Source organism: Eupeodes corollae, chromosome 1, assembly GCF_945859685.1.
Source record: "Eupeodes corollae chromosome 1, idEupCoro1.1, whole genome shotgun sequence".
Classification (NCBI taxonomy): domain Eukaryota; kingdom Metazoa; phylum Arthropoda; class Insecta; order Diptera; family Syrphidae; genus Eupeodes; species Eupeodes corollae.
Genome location: NC_079147.1, coordinates 271,089,630 through 271,109,661, shown reverse-complemented (window position 1 = coordinate 271,109,661; position 20,032 = coordinate 271,089,630). Strand labels below are relative to the sequence as shown.

Genomic DNA, 20,032 nt, shown 5'->3' with positions numbered 1-20,032 from the left:
TTCCATCAAAAACGCAGCATGAATTGTGTCATGACCCGCCTTGAACCCGAACTGTTTATCCGGAATTATTTTGTTGTCCGCAGCCCACTTAGTCAGAGCCCTATTGATAGTATTTTCGAAAACTTTGCTGAAGCTCGGAAGAAGACTTATCGACCGAAGATTTGACAGGTTGGAGTTGTCCTTTCCCTTTTCCCAAAGCGGTCTTCTAATGCACTGGATAATATACATTATTCAGTGCATTTTTAAAGAGCGTGGTGTAAATGTCAATTGCCTCCATCGGTTAATGTCTTAGTACAACGTTGGATATACCATCGACACCTGCTGACTTTTTGTTTTATATTGAATTGAAAATGAGATGAAGCTCCAGCTTCGTCACTAACAGGGGACTTGGTCCCGTTTGCTCAGCGATTATGGCATCTGAAAAGGAATCGTCAGTGAACCGCATGAACCCACGGTTCTCAGATCGATATTGTGTCATATCATTTCAAAGGTAAAATTGATTAAGTATAGGGCTCTGTTTTCCAGATCGTGGTTGAGGCGAATGCTACCTTCTACATTTGCTAGAAAGCAGCTGTCACCACCTCCACTTTTTCCTTCTAGTCCGACGAACTAGCCATCAAGCCACGGTAACTGCAAAAAAAGGGATACGTATGAAAATTATACACGAAATCCTTATTTAAATCGGTAATACGATGGGTATAATTTAATGTTTGACGATTATTTTATGCAAGTGTTGGCTGAGCCTCAAATGGTACATCTGCTAAGTCCGATTTTAACATACTCTTCCTAACTCGTCCTAACATTAATCCAATCGACCATGGGACATGAAGCATAACATAGTCCCACAAAAAATAGTATCTTAAAAATCTAGTTTCCAAATTGAACGGTCGCAAACTATTCACCAAACACGCATCTCATTTAGTTCATTGAAACGCGAGCTGTTTGGCATTTGGCACCATCAGTGAGCTAAACTGACTTTAACTAATAGCAGTACTTCTCGTTTTTTCAATAAGAAAAAGTCAACTAAAGATCTTAAAAACGAAATAATGAACTACCGACCTATTGCTAAACTATCTGTGATACCTAAGCTGTTTGAGTCAATCGTATTTAGCGTCTTTTCTTTTCACTGTAGTTCAATTATATGTGATAACCAGCATGGTTTTGTTAAAAAGCTTTCAACTGTTACTAATCTGTTTAACTTTACGTCTTTTTGTTTAGATGTTTTAAAAAAACTCGAGCAAGTAGATTGTATCTGGACTGATTTCAGCGAGGCCTTTGATAAATTGTGTCATAAAACATTACTTTTAAAACTATCACAGCAAGGTTTTAACGACAGTTTTTTAAACTGGGTCTCCTCATATTTGCAAGATAGACGTTATAGTGTTAAATTTAGTAATGAGTGTTCAAGTACAATTGTTGTGAATTCTGGTGTCCCCCAGGGTAGTCACCTTGGTCCTATTCTATTTGTTTATTTATAAATGACTTGGTTTCGATCATACAAAATTTGTCTGTCTTAATATATGCTGATGACATTCAATTTAAAAAAAAAATTAACTCTTTATCGGACTCTTTTCTTGGAAGCAGACTTAATATTATTATTCAGGGAAAGGTGTAATAATAATCGTCTTTTTATAAATCTTGGCAAAAGTAAAACGATGAGGTTTGCACGCAAAAAAGTTCCAATCGTTTTTAGTAACATGTTTGATTCTTGTCCTTTATGTAGAGTATATTTTTTTTCTGACTTGTTTGTTGTCTTAAATCCTAAACAAACATTTAATGAACATGTTAACTTCATAGTTAAAAAAGCAAATAGAGTTCTGGGTTTTATTAAGATATTTGGCCGTGATTTCCGTGATCTATATGTTTTAAAATTACTTTTTGTTTCTTTTGTATGACCAGTGCTGGAATACGCTTGTACATTATGGTCACCTTACTACGCCGTACACGTCAAAAGACTCGAATTTTTTAGATTTTAAGTATATATTAAGAATTGTTAACATTAGTATACGTTCATTGAAAATTCGGACTTTTGGTGTGTCTGTCTTTTTCAATCTCTGCACCAGAAGCAGTTTGACCTCAATTCTTCGAAATTGTCCACGTAGTTGAGTAAAAAGCCTTATTGCTGCAAATGGCACCGAAACGATAATTCAAGGTTATTACTTAAACTCGCCGATAAAGCTGCGATATTTTCCTCAGTTCTTACTTAATGTAACCGTGTTTGTGCTTTAATGTTCAGGAATATTAATTTGAAGCGAAACTTAGTCAAAATATGCTCGAATAACCGCCTTGGTAGGCCAATTTAAAAAAATAAATTAGGTGGCTCAACAGTCCGTAAAGAACCAGGGCCTAGTGACTTACAACTCTCAACCATTCATGTGTGCGAGTACTGTTGTCCGGGATGGAGGGGACCTACAATCTTAAACCGAATCCGAACGTCTAGACTGAGAAAGCGGAAAACTAGGGCTAGTGACTTACAACTCTCAACCATTCCTGTGTGCGAATAATATTGTCAGGAATAAAGGGGACCTACAGTTTATGTGTCGAATCCGAACAGCTAATGTGAGAAAGCACTTTTTCATGACAAAAGTTACTCTTGGAGAATTTGTCAATTCCTCGAAAGAGGCAGTACCCGTGAAAAGACTTTAGATGGCATAGGCAGGGATCGAACCCAAGACCTCTGGCATGACAGTCCAACTCACTAACCATCATACCACTGGTTCTACATAGTATTTGTATAACAAAGTTTATTTGAAGTCGATACCTCTACTAGTTTTTGAGATATGGACGACAAACAAAACACCCCTACACATTGATATCTCTTGAAACGTCAAATTTTTTAAATTAACAAATCGGACCGATTACAATAACCCCTATGGGACGTTAAAAATGAAAATTAAAAAAATCGAAAAATATGAAAAAAGAATGTTAAAAAATTAGAGTAAATGAGACTTTCTATGTTAGAAATTAAAACCAATATTTTTGGAATAAAAAAAATGAATGGAATTTCCGTCAAATAGAACTCAAACAAAATCAGTACAGGATTTGTTGCTAGAAAGTCAACGTATTGATATTAAATTTTTTAGATTCGTTTTTTCCTTATTATTTGAAACTTTTAACAATAAGTCTCAAAATTAGATTTTACTAAAAAAATTTTCCTCGTTTTTAATTATTAAATTGTTCTTAAATAAAAATTGTCTGGCAACACCCTCAACGCCATCCCTTTAGTATCATGAATGACCATAAACCATATCAGACAGAAAATTAGAGACTTTCAATCGCTAGAGCGCAATCTATACAAATACACCCTTCAAATATAGTTGTTTTTGTTTTACAAAACATTTGTGTGTGTACATTCCATGGATGTGTTTGTTTATTTCATGATGTGAGTATTTATTTCCGAAAAAGCCAATGTTAAGCTTGTATACACATATCCTGATCTGTTTTTCGTTAAAAAGGATAACAAGAGCAATAAACGGAAGTGTCTCATTGCCACCCACCCTCAAAATCACCCCCTAAACTTCTCTGTGTACCTATAATAGTATGCGTGTGAGAACTGTTTCCATACTTTCCACCCTCCCATCATAGTCAACCCCGCAGTCACCTACCACCACCGCCCCCACTATGTTTGTTCTGTTACAATAAACTTCTGCGTATTTCACTATAAATATAACGTCATTGTTGTTGTTTTTGTTATATCCTCTCTTTCTCTTATTTCGTGCTGATGCAGACTCTACACTAAAACCTTTTGAATACTACCCCGTTTAAGAAGCGCAGAGAGACTTACAAATACTTTTTAGGGGATGAAAATTCTACTCCCTTTTGATATCGGCAAAATGTATAGAGCTACTCTGTATCTCTAGGTATATGACACAATCAGAGACTACAGAGTTCCTGCTGTTTTGAACATAAGAACGAAAGTTGAGTTTAAAAAAAACAAAAAACTTACCCTTCGTTCAGTAGCTGTTGCAAGAAAACTTTTAGTTCTCGAATGATTTTCTCGTGAAAATGACGGAAAAGACTTTTCTACTGTTCGTCGATTTCTTAACATAATAATTCCGAAATAATAAAATATACATACAAATACCTAAATATTAAGGGCGTTTAAAAGTACTTCACAAAAACGTGATGTTTTGAAGAATTTTTCAAAATTGTGTGAATATAATAATGTGTGTTTAATTATTTTTGCCGAGAATCCAAACTTTAATTTTCGTCTTCTTCCTATACCCGGTGTTTATGTAAGCCTCATCTGTCTGGCTGGTTATATTTTCTATTACCGCAACCCCATCCGCTACCTTCGCAAAGATATCTATCTATCTATCTCGCCCCCCAAGGGAAGCCATTTTGTATGTTTTGAAAAAGAAGTGAAAGTTTAATATTCTTCTCAGCATAAAGTAGATATTTCCTGTTTCCTGGTTCTAATCATTTTTCAAAAAACCAAACTTTTGGTTAAAATTTTTAAATACAACAAAAAAGGAAAGTTCCAAAAAGAAAACTACCGTCCATTTTTATTTCGATCCGCCCTTGTGCTGTGTGTGCGTTTCGTCGTCTATGTTGTGTCTGTGTGTTATACGTACTCGTATATTTGGCGTTCCGTGCGTGGTTTTTCCTTCTGTGTGATTTAATACTATGCATCAACTACCCTTATAGAAAATAACATCACCCCCAAAAATCATCATAGTCACTGTTTGCCGTCGTCGGTCGTCCGCCGTCCGTCGTCTAAGCCCACCACCCGTCCAGCAGTGTTGAACTTGTTTTGCTCTATTATAACAGAGAACTGTTTTCGGATTACGTTATAGCGCGGTGAAAGTGAAAAACCACCTTCAGTCCAGCCAGCTAGCTGCACCTTCATCAACCCCCCGAGGTCGTATTTGAAACGAGGAAAAGTCATCAACCCCCTGACGTGTCATCGTTCGTCGTCCTCGTCCTCGTCGTCGTCTTCTCACTTCTGGTTGTGAGTATCCTTTTCGTCGTTGTCGTCGTCGTAGTCGTCGTTGTTGTTGTTGGGTTTACTGCTGTTTTCTGTTGCTGGCGGAGTATATACACTTCAGCGAACATGTTGACATCAAATGATGTTTATTGGTGAGTATATTATTATGGCAAACGGCACGAATGTATCTAAAGTTATTTCCTTGGCCAAAAGGCATTGAATTCCCTTTCAAAGGATACACAGCTGAAAGGCATAGCAAAACACATCCCCCTTTGAATAAATGTACTCAGATGGTTGGCCCCGAGGGGCGAAAACACCCCAAAGCGAATAGGCAAACAAAATAAGAAAAAGAAAACGAAAGAACAGAAACAGAAAAGAGGAAACAAAAAATTAAAACACAGACGACAGTTTGTCTGGCTGAATTATATATTAAATCATATGAGAGTATTCCTTTTTCCCTCGCAACAGAACAACCCCCTCCTCCCCTCTACTTCGACCAACAACCAAAAACACACACAGACAAAGTCAAGCTCTGGTAAAATGAAGAAGAAAATCGATATCCGCTTTGGGGTTGTGGGTGGTTGAGGATGATTTTGGAGGGTGATGGGTTTTGTTCGCCTTTTTTCTGTCGAAAAGAAAATAGAAGAAAACACAGAAAATTCTTTACCGTATCTAGTGACGGTCGATTTTTTTTTCTTTTACGTCCATCGTTGTCGTTCGACGATGTCGGTCGGACGTCATTTTGTTGGAAAAAAGGTACTCGGTATTTGTTTGTTTGTTCTTGAACTGACTGAGAAAAGGTTCAATATCATCATCAATTGGAACCTCGTTAAAGAGATCCGAATTTGGATTTGTCATTGGAACGTGCTATTTGATATTACGGTGATTTACCGTTTTTGACCATCATCATTCGACCGGAGGAACGAACAAACAGTTTTTATGATCTTGAAAGGACCTCCCCATACATCAAGTTAAAGTCATATCCTTACATCGCTCGTCGCAGCCGCCTGCCGTCGCCGTTCGTATAACTTCGCGGTAGTTCGTGCGTTCGGTCTGTCATTTCATTTAATTTGAAAGATTGAATTTTGTCTCTTTTTCTGCGTCAGTTTTGTATTTTCGTCCTTATTTTTTGTTTGTCTGTATTTTATTACCTTACGCTTGCTATATATTTATGTAAACGCCTTAAAGGGAATAGATAAGTTGTTTATAGGGTATATTTCATTTATGTGTACGGTATGTAAAGATATATTAAATTTTGTCTGTGGGGGGGTTGAATATTATGATTAGATTGAAAATGGACGCAGGCAGGGTATAACAGAAGAGGTTTACTTCGGTATAAGGCTATGCAGTAATGGTATGGAAATGATGACGCTGCTATTCGCTGTAATGCTATGGAATGGCATTCATTCAAGGTTTTTCTCATCCTTCTTCTTCTTTTTTTTTTTGAAGTTGAGATTTTCCTTTTGGTATGAAAGCTGAAATTGATTATTTTTCTTGAGTTTTATTTTTTCTCCTGTCGAATGAAAATAAGTACCTTATGATGAATGGAAAAACATTTGTATTGTGATGATGATGAGGATGGCTGTAAGGGTTTGAGAAATAGGTATATACTAATATTTCAGGAAATGATTAGAAGAAGAGATAAAATGTCATTTAAGTAGGTAGATAGTAAACCTTCGTCTCTTAACCAATTTTTTAATGGTTTGATTGGTTATATAAACTGCTAAAGGCTAGAACTCTGTTAAAAAAATATTATATGCCCTTTAAGAAACCAAAGTTTAAATTATGATACGTTAAAGCCAAAAAAAAGTCACTTAAGGACAGAGATAAGTAGTATTGGCTATTGATTATATTGATCAGATTTTAAAAACTTGCTTTAGACGTAGGTATTTATAAGTATGATCGATATAAACCAACTTTAAAGGACATTTTTTTACACGGCCTTTTTGTTCCTGAAATAAAAAGTCAAAACCTGTATTTCTGACTTGAAACCTATAGTTAACGTTTTATTCAAAATTATTTTTAAGAAATGATTACATAAAAACAAAAAACTTTGCCAGAAAATAAGAGAATTTATACAAGTTTTGAAGCTGAAGAGTTTGTTTGTTTGAACGCGCTTATCTCAGGTACTACTGGTCCGATTTGAAAAATTCTGTCATTGTAAGATAGCCAAGACAAATACTAGCGGAGCACAAACAATTTTTTTTTTTTCAAAATCGGAGATTTTTCTCTTTTCGAGAGTTTCAATTGCGTATGCTGCGGAAACGGTTAAAGTTTTTTTTTTTTTAAAATAATGTTTGACAGAATTGTTCGGCTTTTAAAAGGTCTAAAAAGTTGACTACCATCGGGCTTTAGATCCTTTAATGTGGGCAAAAAAGCCAAAATACGGTAATGTTGCACAGTAATTATTTATGAACAATATATGTATATTAATATTTAAGTGTTCTTTGTGATTTCAGTATTTAATTTTATTACAGTGTGGAATTGTAACTAGTTCAGAATTGATATTTAGAATCGCCAAGTTCCAGATCACTCCCTCACTCACAGAGTAATACTACGCCCAATATTCATGAAACAATGCTCACTTTAAAAGTTGTACTGCGACAAAGATATTGAAAGATTATCAAAAAGAACACAAAAGTATTTAGGGTATCAAAGAAAGTGTTGAAAGTCTTCTTACACATATTTTGTAAATTATTTTGCTGTTCACATATTGCTTATTTTAAATCAGACAGTTTTTAAAAGAAATGCAAGAAATTATATTTGAAATACTACGAAATGCGGATGCGACACACTTGTCCCTACGTTTTTTCCAATTTTCAAAACGTTTTGCAAATTGGTCATACGATATAGCTTATAGCTTTTTTTCGGTTTCAGGAAATAAATATTTAGAAATCCCATTGTACTAATTAAAGCGAATATAATTTTTCGAGTTTTTCATGATCAAGAAATACGAGTCCAATAAATGGACATTTTTGGTACCAAGCTACATTTAACTTTTCTAAGGACCAAAATTGTTATCAAAAATGGTCAAGTGTTTTTTTTTTGCTGATATTTACTTTATTTCAAAAAGTTCAGTAATTTCGCGGACTGCCAACATTTTTGGAGTACCAATTCTTGAGTTTTGTTGATGGCAAGTTAGTGTTAATGGTGGTTCTGGTCTTTCGTTCTTGACAGATTTTGCTGACCGAAGGCCATCTGCAGCATTTTTACTTAATTTTCGTGATAGCCCGGTTTCCACAATTATCATGTGGTTTTGTATATTTTTTTAGAAGTTGAAAACATCTTTTTAGGTAGAATTTTAATAGATTTTCTACATATTTTTTGTAGTCACAAAATTGTGATGTATATGAATCATTTAAGATTCTACAATTGTTGTAAACCCTTTGTATTTTACGCTATGTGAAATAAAGTCGTTAGCAAAACAGTTTTACGATGAGAAACTAATGGCACTTTGTCTTTTAAATGGCTTTACATATTCAGGTGGCTTGTAATAAGCACATCCATGTATTTATACGTTTTCACAACTCCGATACGTTCAAGGTTAAAATGTCATTTTTCATTTCTAACCAATCTGCCAGAACCGTTTTTAAATACCATCGTCTCTGATTTGTTTAAATTGTCGATGCCACGATTTGCAATATATTTTTAGACGGTTGATCATATGTTAAAGCTTTTCTAAAAATAGGAGGACTTTAACTGAAACTGTAGCGAACTCTATGACTTACTTAAGGTGGAGCTACAGTCCTGGGCGGACCTGAATCAGTCTTTAGCTAGCTGTCTCCACTTTCGCATGTCAAGATGGTTGAGGTCTACTTCCACCTGCGTGTGCCACCTGAGTCGCGGTCTTTATCTACTACGCCCCGTCCCTCGGTATTGGAATTCATTCATTCTTTCGAAGCTTCATTCCAAGTAGCGTGTTCCAGGCGGAACTTTTGGCGATAGAAGAAGTCTAGTTCTAGCTTAAGAAAACGTGATATCAACATCTAATATCCGCATCTTCTCAGATAGTCAGGCTTCTATTAAGTCTTTGGACTCTGTCTCTACAAATTTTATAACAGTCCATAACTGTCGTTCATCTCTAATGGAGATGGCACAACAATTTAATATTCACCTTTGCTGGGTGCCGGGCCATAGAGACATTCCAGGTAACTGTAAGGCAGATGAACTCGCCAGGAACGTTGTAATACAACCTATTCTACCACGTTTCTTGTAAACTATTGTTAATGCAGGACGCTATGAAGAGAGCGGATCAACATTACCAAGTGTTAGGTCACAAAAAACATCTGGCCAAAACTAAATTTAAAGCGATATAAGCTAGATGATAGCATAAAAGCACACCACGCGACTAGGCGTATTTTTAAATGTCTTTTGCAGAAGCTGTTTGGACGAGGAAGAGGAGGAAACAGTTCTTCACCTTCTTTACATGCCCTGCTCTAGTTCAAAAACGCAAGAATTACCTAGGCGAATTCTTCTATAACGATCTAAATCATATTAGCATAATCAGCCTCTCACGTTTCGTAAGGGACTCAAACTGATTTCATTGAGTTAAGGAGAAAACCTCATGAATCATGTGATATCACAACAGGCCATTAGACTCGTCTAAATTTGTCCTATTACATCATAGACAGCTACTTGAACCTAACATATTCTTAGGTGTTCTCATCTTTCTTTAAAAGGGTCCAAGTCTCAGGGCCCTAAATGAGAACCGTGATTAAGTGATTTAAGATGATTCAGAGAGGACTTTACTATTATCAATTGCTATTTAAGTCCAAAAACACATAGATTTGCAAGAATGTTTCTCCGTTTGATTTCAGCGCTGGAGTAGTTGTCTGAATTCATAGTTGTGTCTAGGTGGACAAAGTCTGCAACTACCACAAAGCAATAGCTTTCCATGGTGATGTTTTGTCCAAGACGTCGTCGTTTAATGTCCTTCTTTGATGACAACATATACTTTGCTCTTGCCCTCATCATAAATCCATCTTCTCCGCTACGTTGCTATGCACAAATCACGCTCCACTGACATCACGCTTTAATCTTCCAACTATGTCAAAATCATCCGCGTATCCGAGGATTTGGATGGACTTTTGGAAGTTTGAACCTCTATGTTGATTGCTGAGTTTTGCACAATTCTTTGCAGAACGATGTCAAAGAAATCGCATGACATTGCACTGCCTTTTATAAACATTTTTTTGACATCAAATGCATCGGTAAGATCTTTTCCAAACTTGATAGAAGAGCTTGCATTCCCCATCGTTATTCTCCCTAAACGGATAAGTTTTACAAGGTGCCAAAACTAGACATTGCTCTGTAAAGATTCTCCCTATAGATGCTGTCATAAACTTTTTTCCTCCCGATAAATCATCAATTATATTATCAAGAAAAGAAATAAGGACTCAAGGGGAGCATCCCTGTTTTACACCTTTTCTTCTTTCAAACCATTGAGATTTCAAAAATCAAACCAAGATCCTTTTGATTTGTTAACCTCATTAAGAAATGATTCTCATTTTTATAACCAAAACATATCGGATTCTTTATTTTAGAAAACGTTAGAATACTACACATTTCTGAAACACTACTTAGTAATATTATCACTATCCAATTGAATTTTACTACCATCTGATAAAAAATTTACAGAACTAAAATTCTTGAGATGATCAGCATATAAAAAACATCTAGAAATTTTAATACAATTCGGTAAACCATTTATAAATAAATGAAAAGCAGTGGACCAAGATGACTACCTTGTGGTACACCAAAAAAAATTGTATTTCATTGGATTTCAAGAACATCACCAATTTTAACATATTGTCTTCTGATCCATTTTAGGAGATTCAAGTGAAAGCCAATCAATTCAAGTTTTTTCAAGAGAACATTATGTTGTACCCGATCAAACGCCTTGGAAAAATCGGTGTAGATTACATCAACTTGAGAACGATTTTCTAAACAACCAAGACAGCAATTTGCTAAAATTGCTAAATTTGTTGCATTAGGCCTACCACTCATAGAGCCATGCTGATGCAGGGAAATATGGTTTCAAACTAAACTATAAAGTTTAATTTTAACAATTGCTTCAAATAATTTGGGGATTAGCTGAAGCTTAGCAATAGGTCTGTATTTTTTTAAAAAGATATTCTTTTATATGGTTGAATATTGCCTTGTTAAATGATTTCAAACATTTTAATCCATTTTTATCCTTTCGAAATCTTAAATAAAAATGTCCTGTATTATTATTATTAAAAAATTTCCTTAAGGTATTGAACTATACTTTTTAAACGAAATCAATAACTTTCGTATTCCCTCAAAATTCTAATAGCTTTAGATAACTATAAGTCCAAAACAAAACCCGAAACAATTAAAACACAAATTATAGTTAGTTCATACCTAAGAGAATTACTTTTGCACGCAATGTTTCAAATAACTGTCTCTTTCCCACGAAGTCAAGATACCAATATTTAATTTCCTTTCTATTTGTCAAAAATATGTACTTAAATATCAGTGCTTTTCCTATCTGAACTCAATTTCGTTTGCTCACCAATAATTATCTTGCACGAAAGTTATGAAACAAATGTCTAAAAATAATCAGTTTATGATAACCCACTTCTGATACCGTGTATACACAAATACAAAACTGTTTTGGTAATTGTAGATAGCTTCACGTACCTAGATATTTATCCAAAATTAAAATTCTTCTTCTCACAATTTGGTCGAAACGTTTCTCCTCTATCATTATTATGAAATTTCTTTAAAATGTCAAGACCTTTTTCGCCTTCCCTCCTCTTTATCTCTTTTTCCCTTTCATTACTATAAGTGCTTACCCGTTTAAGATATAATGATGAACTCATTTGGAATTTAATAATTTTCGTGCCAAAAAATCACTTGTCTGTCTGTCTGTCTGCCTGACTGTCTGTCTCTTAGCCTTTTTTTGTTGTTGTTGGTGTTGTGGGTCTCCAAACTTAACTGTCTGTCATACTTTTTTCACGATTTCTTCAAAATTCATGTGATTTTCCCCCTAAAAGGAACAGAACTTTCTTCATGTCACTTGTTCATTATCATCATCAGTTTTGCGTGATGATCTTGATGATGATGGCATTTTACGGATATGATGTGACGGGATGTGATGTGGTGACAATGATGACAGTGCGGGTTAAAAGATATTTTAATTTTTTTAATTTTGCGAAAGTTATGTTCGACGATTCGTCCTAAATTCAACACCATCATTCCTCGTAGACAAACATTTAGTACGAGCAACGCAGTGTGACAGGCGATGAACTATAACCTCATTCAAAGCTGCAAAAATTGTACGTTCATATAAGAAGATAGAAGATGTGACTTCTTCACTCCTTTCAGTCGCATATGAAATACATTTTAAATTAATCTTTGAGTTGGAAATACATATACGAGTATATTTAAATTGCCCTTTATACCAAAACGTGAACAAATGACGACAAGCACGACAGACCGAGCTTGCAAACGACTGACGGAACGAGTGACTAACCATCCAATAACGACCATTTAAAGCACTGAAGACTGAAAGTCTTTTAGTTCCGAATCCGTTGTGAGGCACTGTAATGTAAGTACCCATAACTCGCTGTCGCTATAAGAATTATACAAAAGAGAAGTACCCTTGAAATTGTGGATTTTCGTCGATGGTGATGGGATGCCCATGCCCAGGCCCATACCCAGGCCCACATATGTATGTAAGTCGGGTAAAAGAGTGTAGTCATAGAACTGTTCTCTAGTTGTAGCATGTGTGGCAATGGCAAGATAAAGTATCTCAAACTACCATCTGGGGTGAAGGTTATACACTTTTATTGCGCTGCTTTATAACATTGGGGGTTGGGTGGTGCTGCTGGTGCTGATGGTGGGTTGTACCTACTCTATAGGTACTACGAGTATGTGCTATGGGCATCAAGAGTTGATTTTTATTGCCTTTTTTGTTTGGTTCTGGTGCACTTACTCTTGTATATATATTCTGTGGTTCTATTGACGTCATTGCACATTATACATTTGAGGGAAAACTGTAGGAATATCGTCTTAGCCTCCAACGACCCTATGGCCCCCAACCTTCCTCCTCCAACCCTCCACTTGAACATAAGCAAACGACACACGATGCTATAGGTACACAAGTTTGGTTGATTTAATGCTTCTGGCAACCAATCTCGATGGAGGCTTGTATACACAATTTATACATATGGGAGTTTCACACCCCCAAGGGTTTAACAAAAGAAGAAAGACTGAAAGACTTAAAATTTATTGGATTTTTACATTTTGTAAGTTTCCATTTTCTATGAATGAAAATGATGATGTAAATTTAAAATCATGTGATGATGATGGGTCATCCAAAATGAACTCGTAGTGGTGATGAAAAGACTCAAGTAATTAAGTGTACCTTCTTAGGAACTTACATTGCACTTACCTTGTAATTGAAAATGGTATACAGTTGACGTGATTCGCCTTGCCATTGAATACGTTCAAGGTTATGCTTTCAATAATATGTAGGTAAGGTATATACATTAAAGGGATTCAAAAGTGGTTTTGAGAAGTCCATATATAAAATATTGAATTCCCTTTAAGTGTAGGTTTCTTTCAAACCACTATATAGATACACAGTTTGTTTTTATAGTGAAATTGAAAAATTAAGCAACGCCCCTTAGAACAAGATATACTAAATAAACAATCAAAGTTTTTATTAAAATTGTGTTTATCTTTGATAAACTTTAATTTTTTATTAAAGTATCGCAATTTTTAAATTAAATTAAAATTCAAATCACTATAAAGGAGAATGTTTGCATTTGCTTGAGTACATAAAAGGTATGAGTGTTATACCTTTTTAATTTTTAATGAAGGTTCTCTAGAGGCGTTTTTTATTGAGTGTATACTAATAATAAGAAGGCGCAAGTTTAGGTTGGTTCAGAGGTTTTGGAAGTAGAGTTTTAATATTTTATTCACGTTTTATTAGTCAGGTTCATTAGCTAATTTTATGTTCGTACTTATCGGCGGTGTGACATAAATTTTCTTCAAATAAGGAAGAATTATTTTCTGATAGTTTTTTGTAAATACTTTTCCATAGTTCAGTTTATGGATAGATATTCCGAAAAATTTAAGGGGACACTAATCATTTCGGAATTTTCATTGATTTTTCAAAGTCCCGAATATCGTTTATGAGGTTTTAAATAAAAAGCATTTAAAGCTCTGAGTTACTGTTTTTCAGTTATTTCATTTGCAATTTTTTTGATTTTTCTTTTAACATCGTGATGTTTGATTTGTTGTCAATCTTTTCGATATCAAACTTATTTGTTTGTATATTGTTAAAGGGCTTATGAATACCCTTGCACCTTGCAATGATTAGACACACTGCAAGAAATTACTAAGGGTAAACAGAAGTAGAAAATAGATGAAGATGCAAATTAGTTTTGAATGTTTGAACATTGTAATTAGTGGAAAATATTGAGTCATATGCTAAAAGATTAGTTTTAGCTTTTTACTCACTTTTCTGAGAACTTTCCTAAAGTGATATGCAAAAATTAATACAGTGACCCAGATCGATCTCAAGCTGTGAGTTCGAACTCAAAGTGTTGAGATCGATCTCTCGACGGAAGATCTATGTGAGAAAGTTGTACCTCGATTCCATAAGATGGATCTCACAAATTGCTGACGATGGGTTTTCTCTTACAGTTGATAAAAAACTATCAAAATGGCTGAATTTCTTAACAATCTTGTTACAAATCGTGTTTATAAAAATAGAAGATGTCCAATTGGTGAAGATTTTCGAAAATTGTATAGATCTAGTGAAACATTATTGACAGATCAGTTTTTAGGCCTAATCCTAGAAACACGAGGTGGTGGTTTGACTCTGCCTTATGTATGAGATCCTGGATCTTAAACCGTTGTTGGTGAAGACATTGGTGTCAATCAATCAACGATATCTAGGGTGGTACACCAAGTCGCAACAAAAATTGCACTGAATGAATCATAATTCTACACCCTTCTGAAAAAATAGAAGAAGCGCAAAGTATGAGTTTCCTTACGCCATATTGGTGCCCTGGATTGTACACATGTGCGTATAAAGAAACCACCCTATCACCCGAAGAGTGCGTCAACCGAAATGGATACTACTCAATAAATGTACAGGCTACGTGCAACGCGGATGATGACCCATTGACTTTGGTCAAATATACCACATTCGTGAAGTGTGGCTTAAGGAAGAATCCCTATACTTTACAATACTTGGGAAGTTGGGCTTAAGGTTTAACTGATGAGCATTCCTAGAAATACGAGAATTACGGTTGAAAAATAACTATAAAACAATGATACGCAGAGAGACCTTTTGGTGGTGTTCAAGAGAAGCAAATGTCTCGGTAAGAGAATGATCTCCTATCATTTTTAGAGCCCACTTTTAAGTTTTGTCCAAGAGACTTAAGGAGGTTATTTCAGCATCAGCTAAAATATGAAAATTAGACTGTAGTTTTAGACGAATATGTGATTACTCCACAACTACTGGTTTGTGATGTACATACCTAGAAGTTCTGAAAGCTATTCAGTCTTTTCTAGGCACATTCAACCGATGGATAGTGGCATTGAGAAAGGGTTACGATTTTACGACAGAAGACAAAGAATTAAATTCTACACGGTTTTTATTGATTCTACATTACACAATGCTATCAAGATCAGAATTTAATGAACCTATCATACGCCTGCCGTAAGTAGTCCCCATCCAAAGAACAAAAATAAAAACAAATATAAAAAGCTGAGGGTAATGCCATCAGCGAAACAATTTCGTTAGCTAGAAGTTTCAGACAAAAGATCATTTATAAAAATAACAAAGAGTGTTGGAGACAAAACGGAGCCTTAGGGCACACCACTATTTATATTGTGGATATCAGATTTGAAGCTGTCCAATACTACTTAAATTGAACGGTCCGAAAGTTATTTTCTAAGCCAACGAAGAAGAGATTCATCAATACCAAGTTTACGCATTTTCGATAAGAGAGCTTGATGCCTTTAAAATATCAAGGGCAATAACATTCATTTCTTCAAAACGATGGAATAACATTAATTTCTTCAAAACGATGTAAAGATTTTTTCCACTGTTCGGTAAAAGAAACCATGAGATCACCTGGGGACCTATTTCTACGAAAGCTATACTGCCGGTCATTTAGGAGCTTTCGTTCTTAAATTATAGTTACTATTATCAAATAGATTCTTAGAATACAGAAGCGACCTAGTCGAGAAGTCCATTTCTTTGATCTACATTTTTAGACAGAAAATGTGAGGGCAGTTCTGTTAACAAAAATTAAAGTATGTACATTTATTATAAGAATCTAATTTGATTCTGAAGTACTGCATCACCTTCAAAACTAAGATCTTAAAGCTTTTAAAGTTCAAGTAACACAAGCCGGTCGATTATAAACAACGTCGAAAATAATTTTTACTGATTTGTAACATTTTGGTTTCGATAAATCCAAGAAAAATTATTGAAAAAGCCTCTCCTTGCTCAACGTCTCATCTTATTTAACCAACGTGCGTCTCCAGCCAGCTCGGTGCCTATCCAGTTGTCTCCAGTTTCGCACGCAAAGTTTATTGAGGTCCTCTCGCCTGGGTGAGTCGCGGTCTTCCTCTACTGCGCCGTCCTCGCGATAGATCCAAGAATAATTATTGAAAAAGCCTCTCCGTTCTCAACGTCTCATCTTACTTACTTAAGGTGGCGCTATAGTCCGGGGCGGACCTGGGCCTCAACCAACATGCGTCTCCAGCCAGCTCGGTCCCTATCTAGTTGTCTCCAGTTTCGCACGCCAAGTTGGTTCAGGTCCTCTCCCACCTGGGTGTGCCACCTGAGTCGCGCTCTTCCTCTACTGTGTCGTCCCTCGGGATTGGATTTGAAGACCTTCCGGGCTGGAGCGTTGATGTCCATCCGCTCTACATGACCTAGCCATCTAAGCCCTTGGACTTCAATTCTGCTAAATAGGTCATTGTCGCTGTATAGCCCGTACAGTTCGTCGTTATATCATCTCCTCCATTCTCCATCTTTTCGTACGGGACCAGAAATCACCCGAAGAATTTTTCTCTCGAAGCATCCTAAGACGCTCTTATCTTTCTTTGACAGGGTCCAGTCCTCAGCGCCATAAATGAGAACCGGGATGATGAGTGTCTTATGGTGGTTTTAGATGCTGGATAGAGGACTTTACTTCTCAATTGCCTTCTAAGTCCAAAGAAGCAGCGATTTGCAAGAGTTATTCTTCGTTTGATTTCAGCGCTGGTGTCGTTGTCTGTGTTAATAGCGGTGCCTAGGTAGACAAAGTCATTAACTACCTCAAAGTTATAGCTGTCCATGGTGACGTTTTTTGCAAAACGTCGTCGTTCAGTGTCCTTTTTTGATGACAGCATATACTTGGTCTTGCCCTCATTGACCACTAAACCCATCTTCTTCGCTTCCGTCTCAATGCTTAAAAACGCTCCACTGACATCACGCTTTGATCTTCCAATTATGTCAATATCATATCTGGGTAATTGGATAGACCTTTGGAAGATTGTGCCTCTAGTGTTGACGGTTGAGTTTTGCACAATTCTTTTCAGAACGATGTTGAAGAAGTCGCATGACAGTGCATCGCCTTGTCTAAAACCTTTTTTGACATCAAATGCATCGATGAGATCTTTTCGGACCTTCATAGAGAAACGTACATTCCCCATCGTCATTCTGCACAAACGGATAAGTTTGACAGGGATGCTAGACATTTGTCTGTAGAGCTCTTCTCTATAGATGCTGTCATACGTGGCTTTAATATCCATTTGAAGTTCCTGGGTTTTTTCCAAGATCTGCATGCTGTAGTGTGAATATTTCGTCGATAGTGGACTTTCCTGATCTGAAGCCACACTGATAAGGACTAATCAGGTTATTGACGAATGGTTTCAGACGTTCACATAATACGGCAGAGAGGATCTTATACGCAATATTAAGGAGACTGATGGCTTTGTAGTTGGCGCAATTTAGAGGATCTCCTTTCTATCTAGAGCTCGCGAGCAGCTCTTGTCCTTTCGTATGCCTCACGTCTCATATTCAAAAATGATGCTGGTCACAACTGTTACGGTTTATTGGTTGCGCTATCGAACTATGAATATTTGGTATGTCCTCAATTGACTTGAGTGGTCCCTTCGTTCCGAAATGAAACTATCAAATTTTTGCAAGAAATGCCTCTGGCAGAGTAATTGTTCTCTAAGAGATGATCACATTTAGCAATTATGTCTTTTGATTTCATTATTAGACTTTTTTCTTTGAGGCTACGTGAAAGATAAGCTCTATTTCAATCAATCGTTACTGATTCAAGACCTTAAAAATGGTGTTTCATGAGTAAAGGATCTGGTGCTGCTGCCATTTGGCCGATTTCCATTTTGAATGGCATACATCCAATGAAGTCTCTTACAAAAATTCCATTTTTTTAAATATCAAAATGTAACCTTTTATTGAAAAGTTCTGACACCTTAACCCTTTATTTTATGTTAAGATTAAATAGTAAATAACATTCGTCGACAACGTTTTCTTACTGCCATTTAAATTACACTTTTCTAAAATGTTTTGGGGGCCTTAATTCAAATCCGACTTCAAAATTAATGTATCACGTTTGGTTTTTGAGATATCACTTTTCAAATATCTAAATTTGTTTTAAAAACCCGTGATGCTTTTCCAAGTCTATAATAATTCTCTTTAATTGAAATATTTATATTCATATGATATTCAAAAAAACTGATGTAGTTAGATTTAACCTGTTTTACAAAAATCTAAAAAAAAATCGCTAAACCATTTTTGCTAAAAATGGGTTTCAATAGAAAAAGGTGAAATGGTTTAAAAGTAAGATTTGTTTTTGTAACGAATCTATTTTCTAAACAATTCTATTTAATCAAGTTTTTGAAATATATTAAAAAGTATACAAATTAAGTGGAAAACGGGTATTTTCCAAAACTATTAAAGTATCAAAATTCAAGTGTATCTCAAAACCTCACATAGATTCAAATAAAGTCTCAAAACTAATGAGAATTTCCAAAAACTAAGAAAGATAATAAAATGCTTTAAATTATATCAAAAAGAGAAAGATTCGTACTTTTCAAAATCATGAATTTATTGTCAAAATATATTTTGAGTTAAAAACCCTGTTTTTGATTATTTTATCATTTTAAAGGAGTATATTTTTAAAATCTGATGTGATAGAAAGATTTTAAAGGCCAGATTCAAATTTATGACACCGTAATCCTCTAAAAAAGTATTGTTTGTTTGTGCAACATAAAAAAAAAACTAATTCGAAATTAAAACTTATAAAATGTGACTGAAAATACTGTTTGAATAACTTTTGCATCCCTAAATAACAAAAATTCAGTTCATATTTTTATAATCCTTTCATTTATTGATATTGAGCTATAATACAATCAAATACTTCCATTTATCCAATAAACTCTCATAATAATCTTGGACCTTAGTTTTCAAACTTACCACAGACACATAAAACTTAAGCTCATAACTCCCTTAGGTTTCGGCATTGAACAAAAGCATTTCGATATCCCTAATGACTTCTCAGAAACGTCCATATTCTGTTTTGGTGTTGTTATATCTTCTTCGATAATGTTGATCCAAATTGAGTGATAACTAAGCCGAAGGCCCATCAAATTCCCATTCAATGTGACCTCATTAAAGAACATAAATATATAAATATAAGAGACAGGGTAATCAAATGTTAATGGTTAACAATATCCATATCCATATCCAATCCATCCAAGATGATGATGATATATCCATATTTTGGAACTTGAACTCCATGTGTGTTCGGTTGGTAGGAAAGGCACTCTCTAAAAACATATAGAAAAGACATGGGTTCGTTTTCTTTTCTTTCTTCTCTTTAGAACAACCTTCTTCAAAGAAGTTCTTTTTGTTTTTCTCGAAATTGGATAATATTATTGACTTCTCTCAATTTTCCCAATCTATTTTTCTTATAGTTTTCACATAATCAGTGTTGACAGCTACCGGTTTTTCATTTTCACTCAATTAATTTATTATTTCTTTAGAACCCTCTATGGCTAGTGTGACCTGCTGCGGCGGTACCATAAGTGCTGGAGGGC

General features: G+C 35.3%; 1 protein-coding gene across 3 annotated transcripts in view; it reads left to right on the top strand.

The window, feature by feature from the left end:
* LOC129954253 (IQ motif and SEC7 domain-containing protein 1) overlaps positions 1–20,032 on the top strand; it is a 467,024-nt gene that overhangs the window by 188,389 nt on the left and 258,603 nt on the right. Inside the window, exon 1 of one of the 3 annotated variants that reach the window (XM_056068041.1) lies at positions 4,976–5,079. The exons of the other annotated variants lie outside the window; for them this stretch is intronic. Within the exon in view, the coding sequence (XP_055924016.1) occupies positions 5,054–5,079 (26 nt within the window). The 5' untranslated portion in view covers positions 4,976–5,053. Of the gene's footprint in view, positions 1–4,975; positions 5,080–20,032 lie in introns of those variants that run through there. 3 annotated transcript variants of the gene reach the window in all.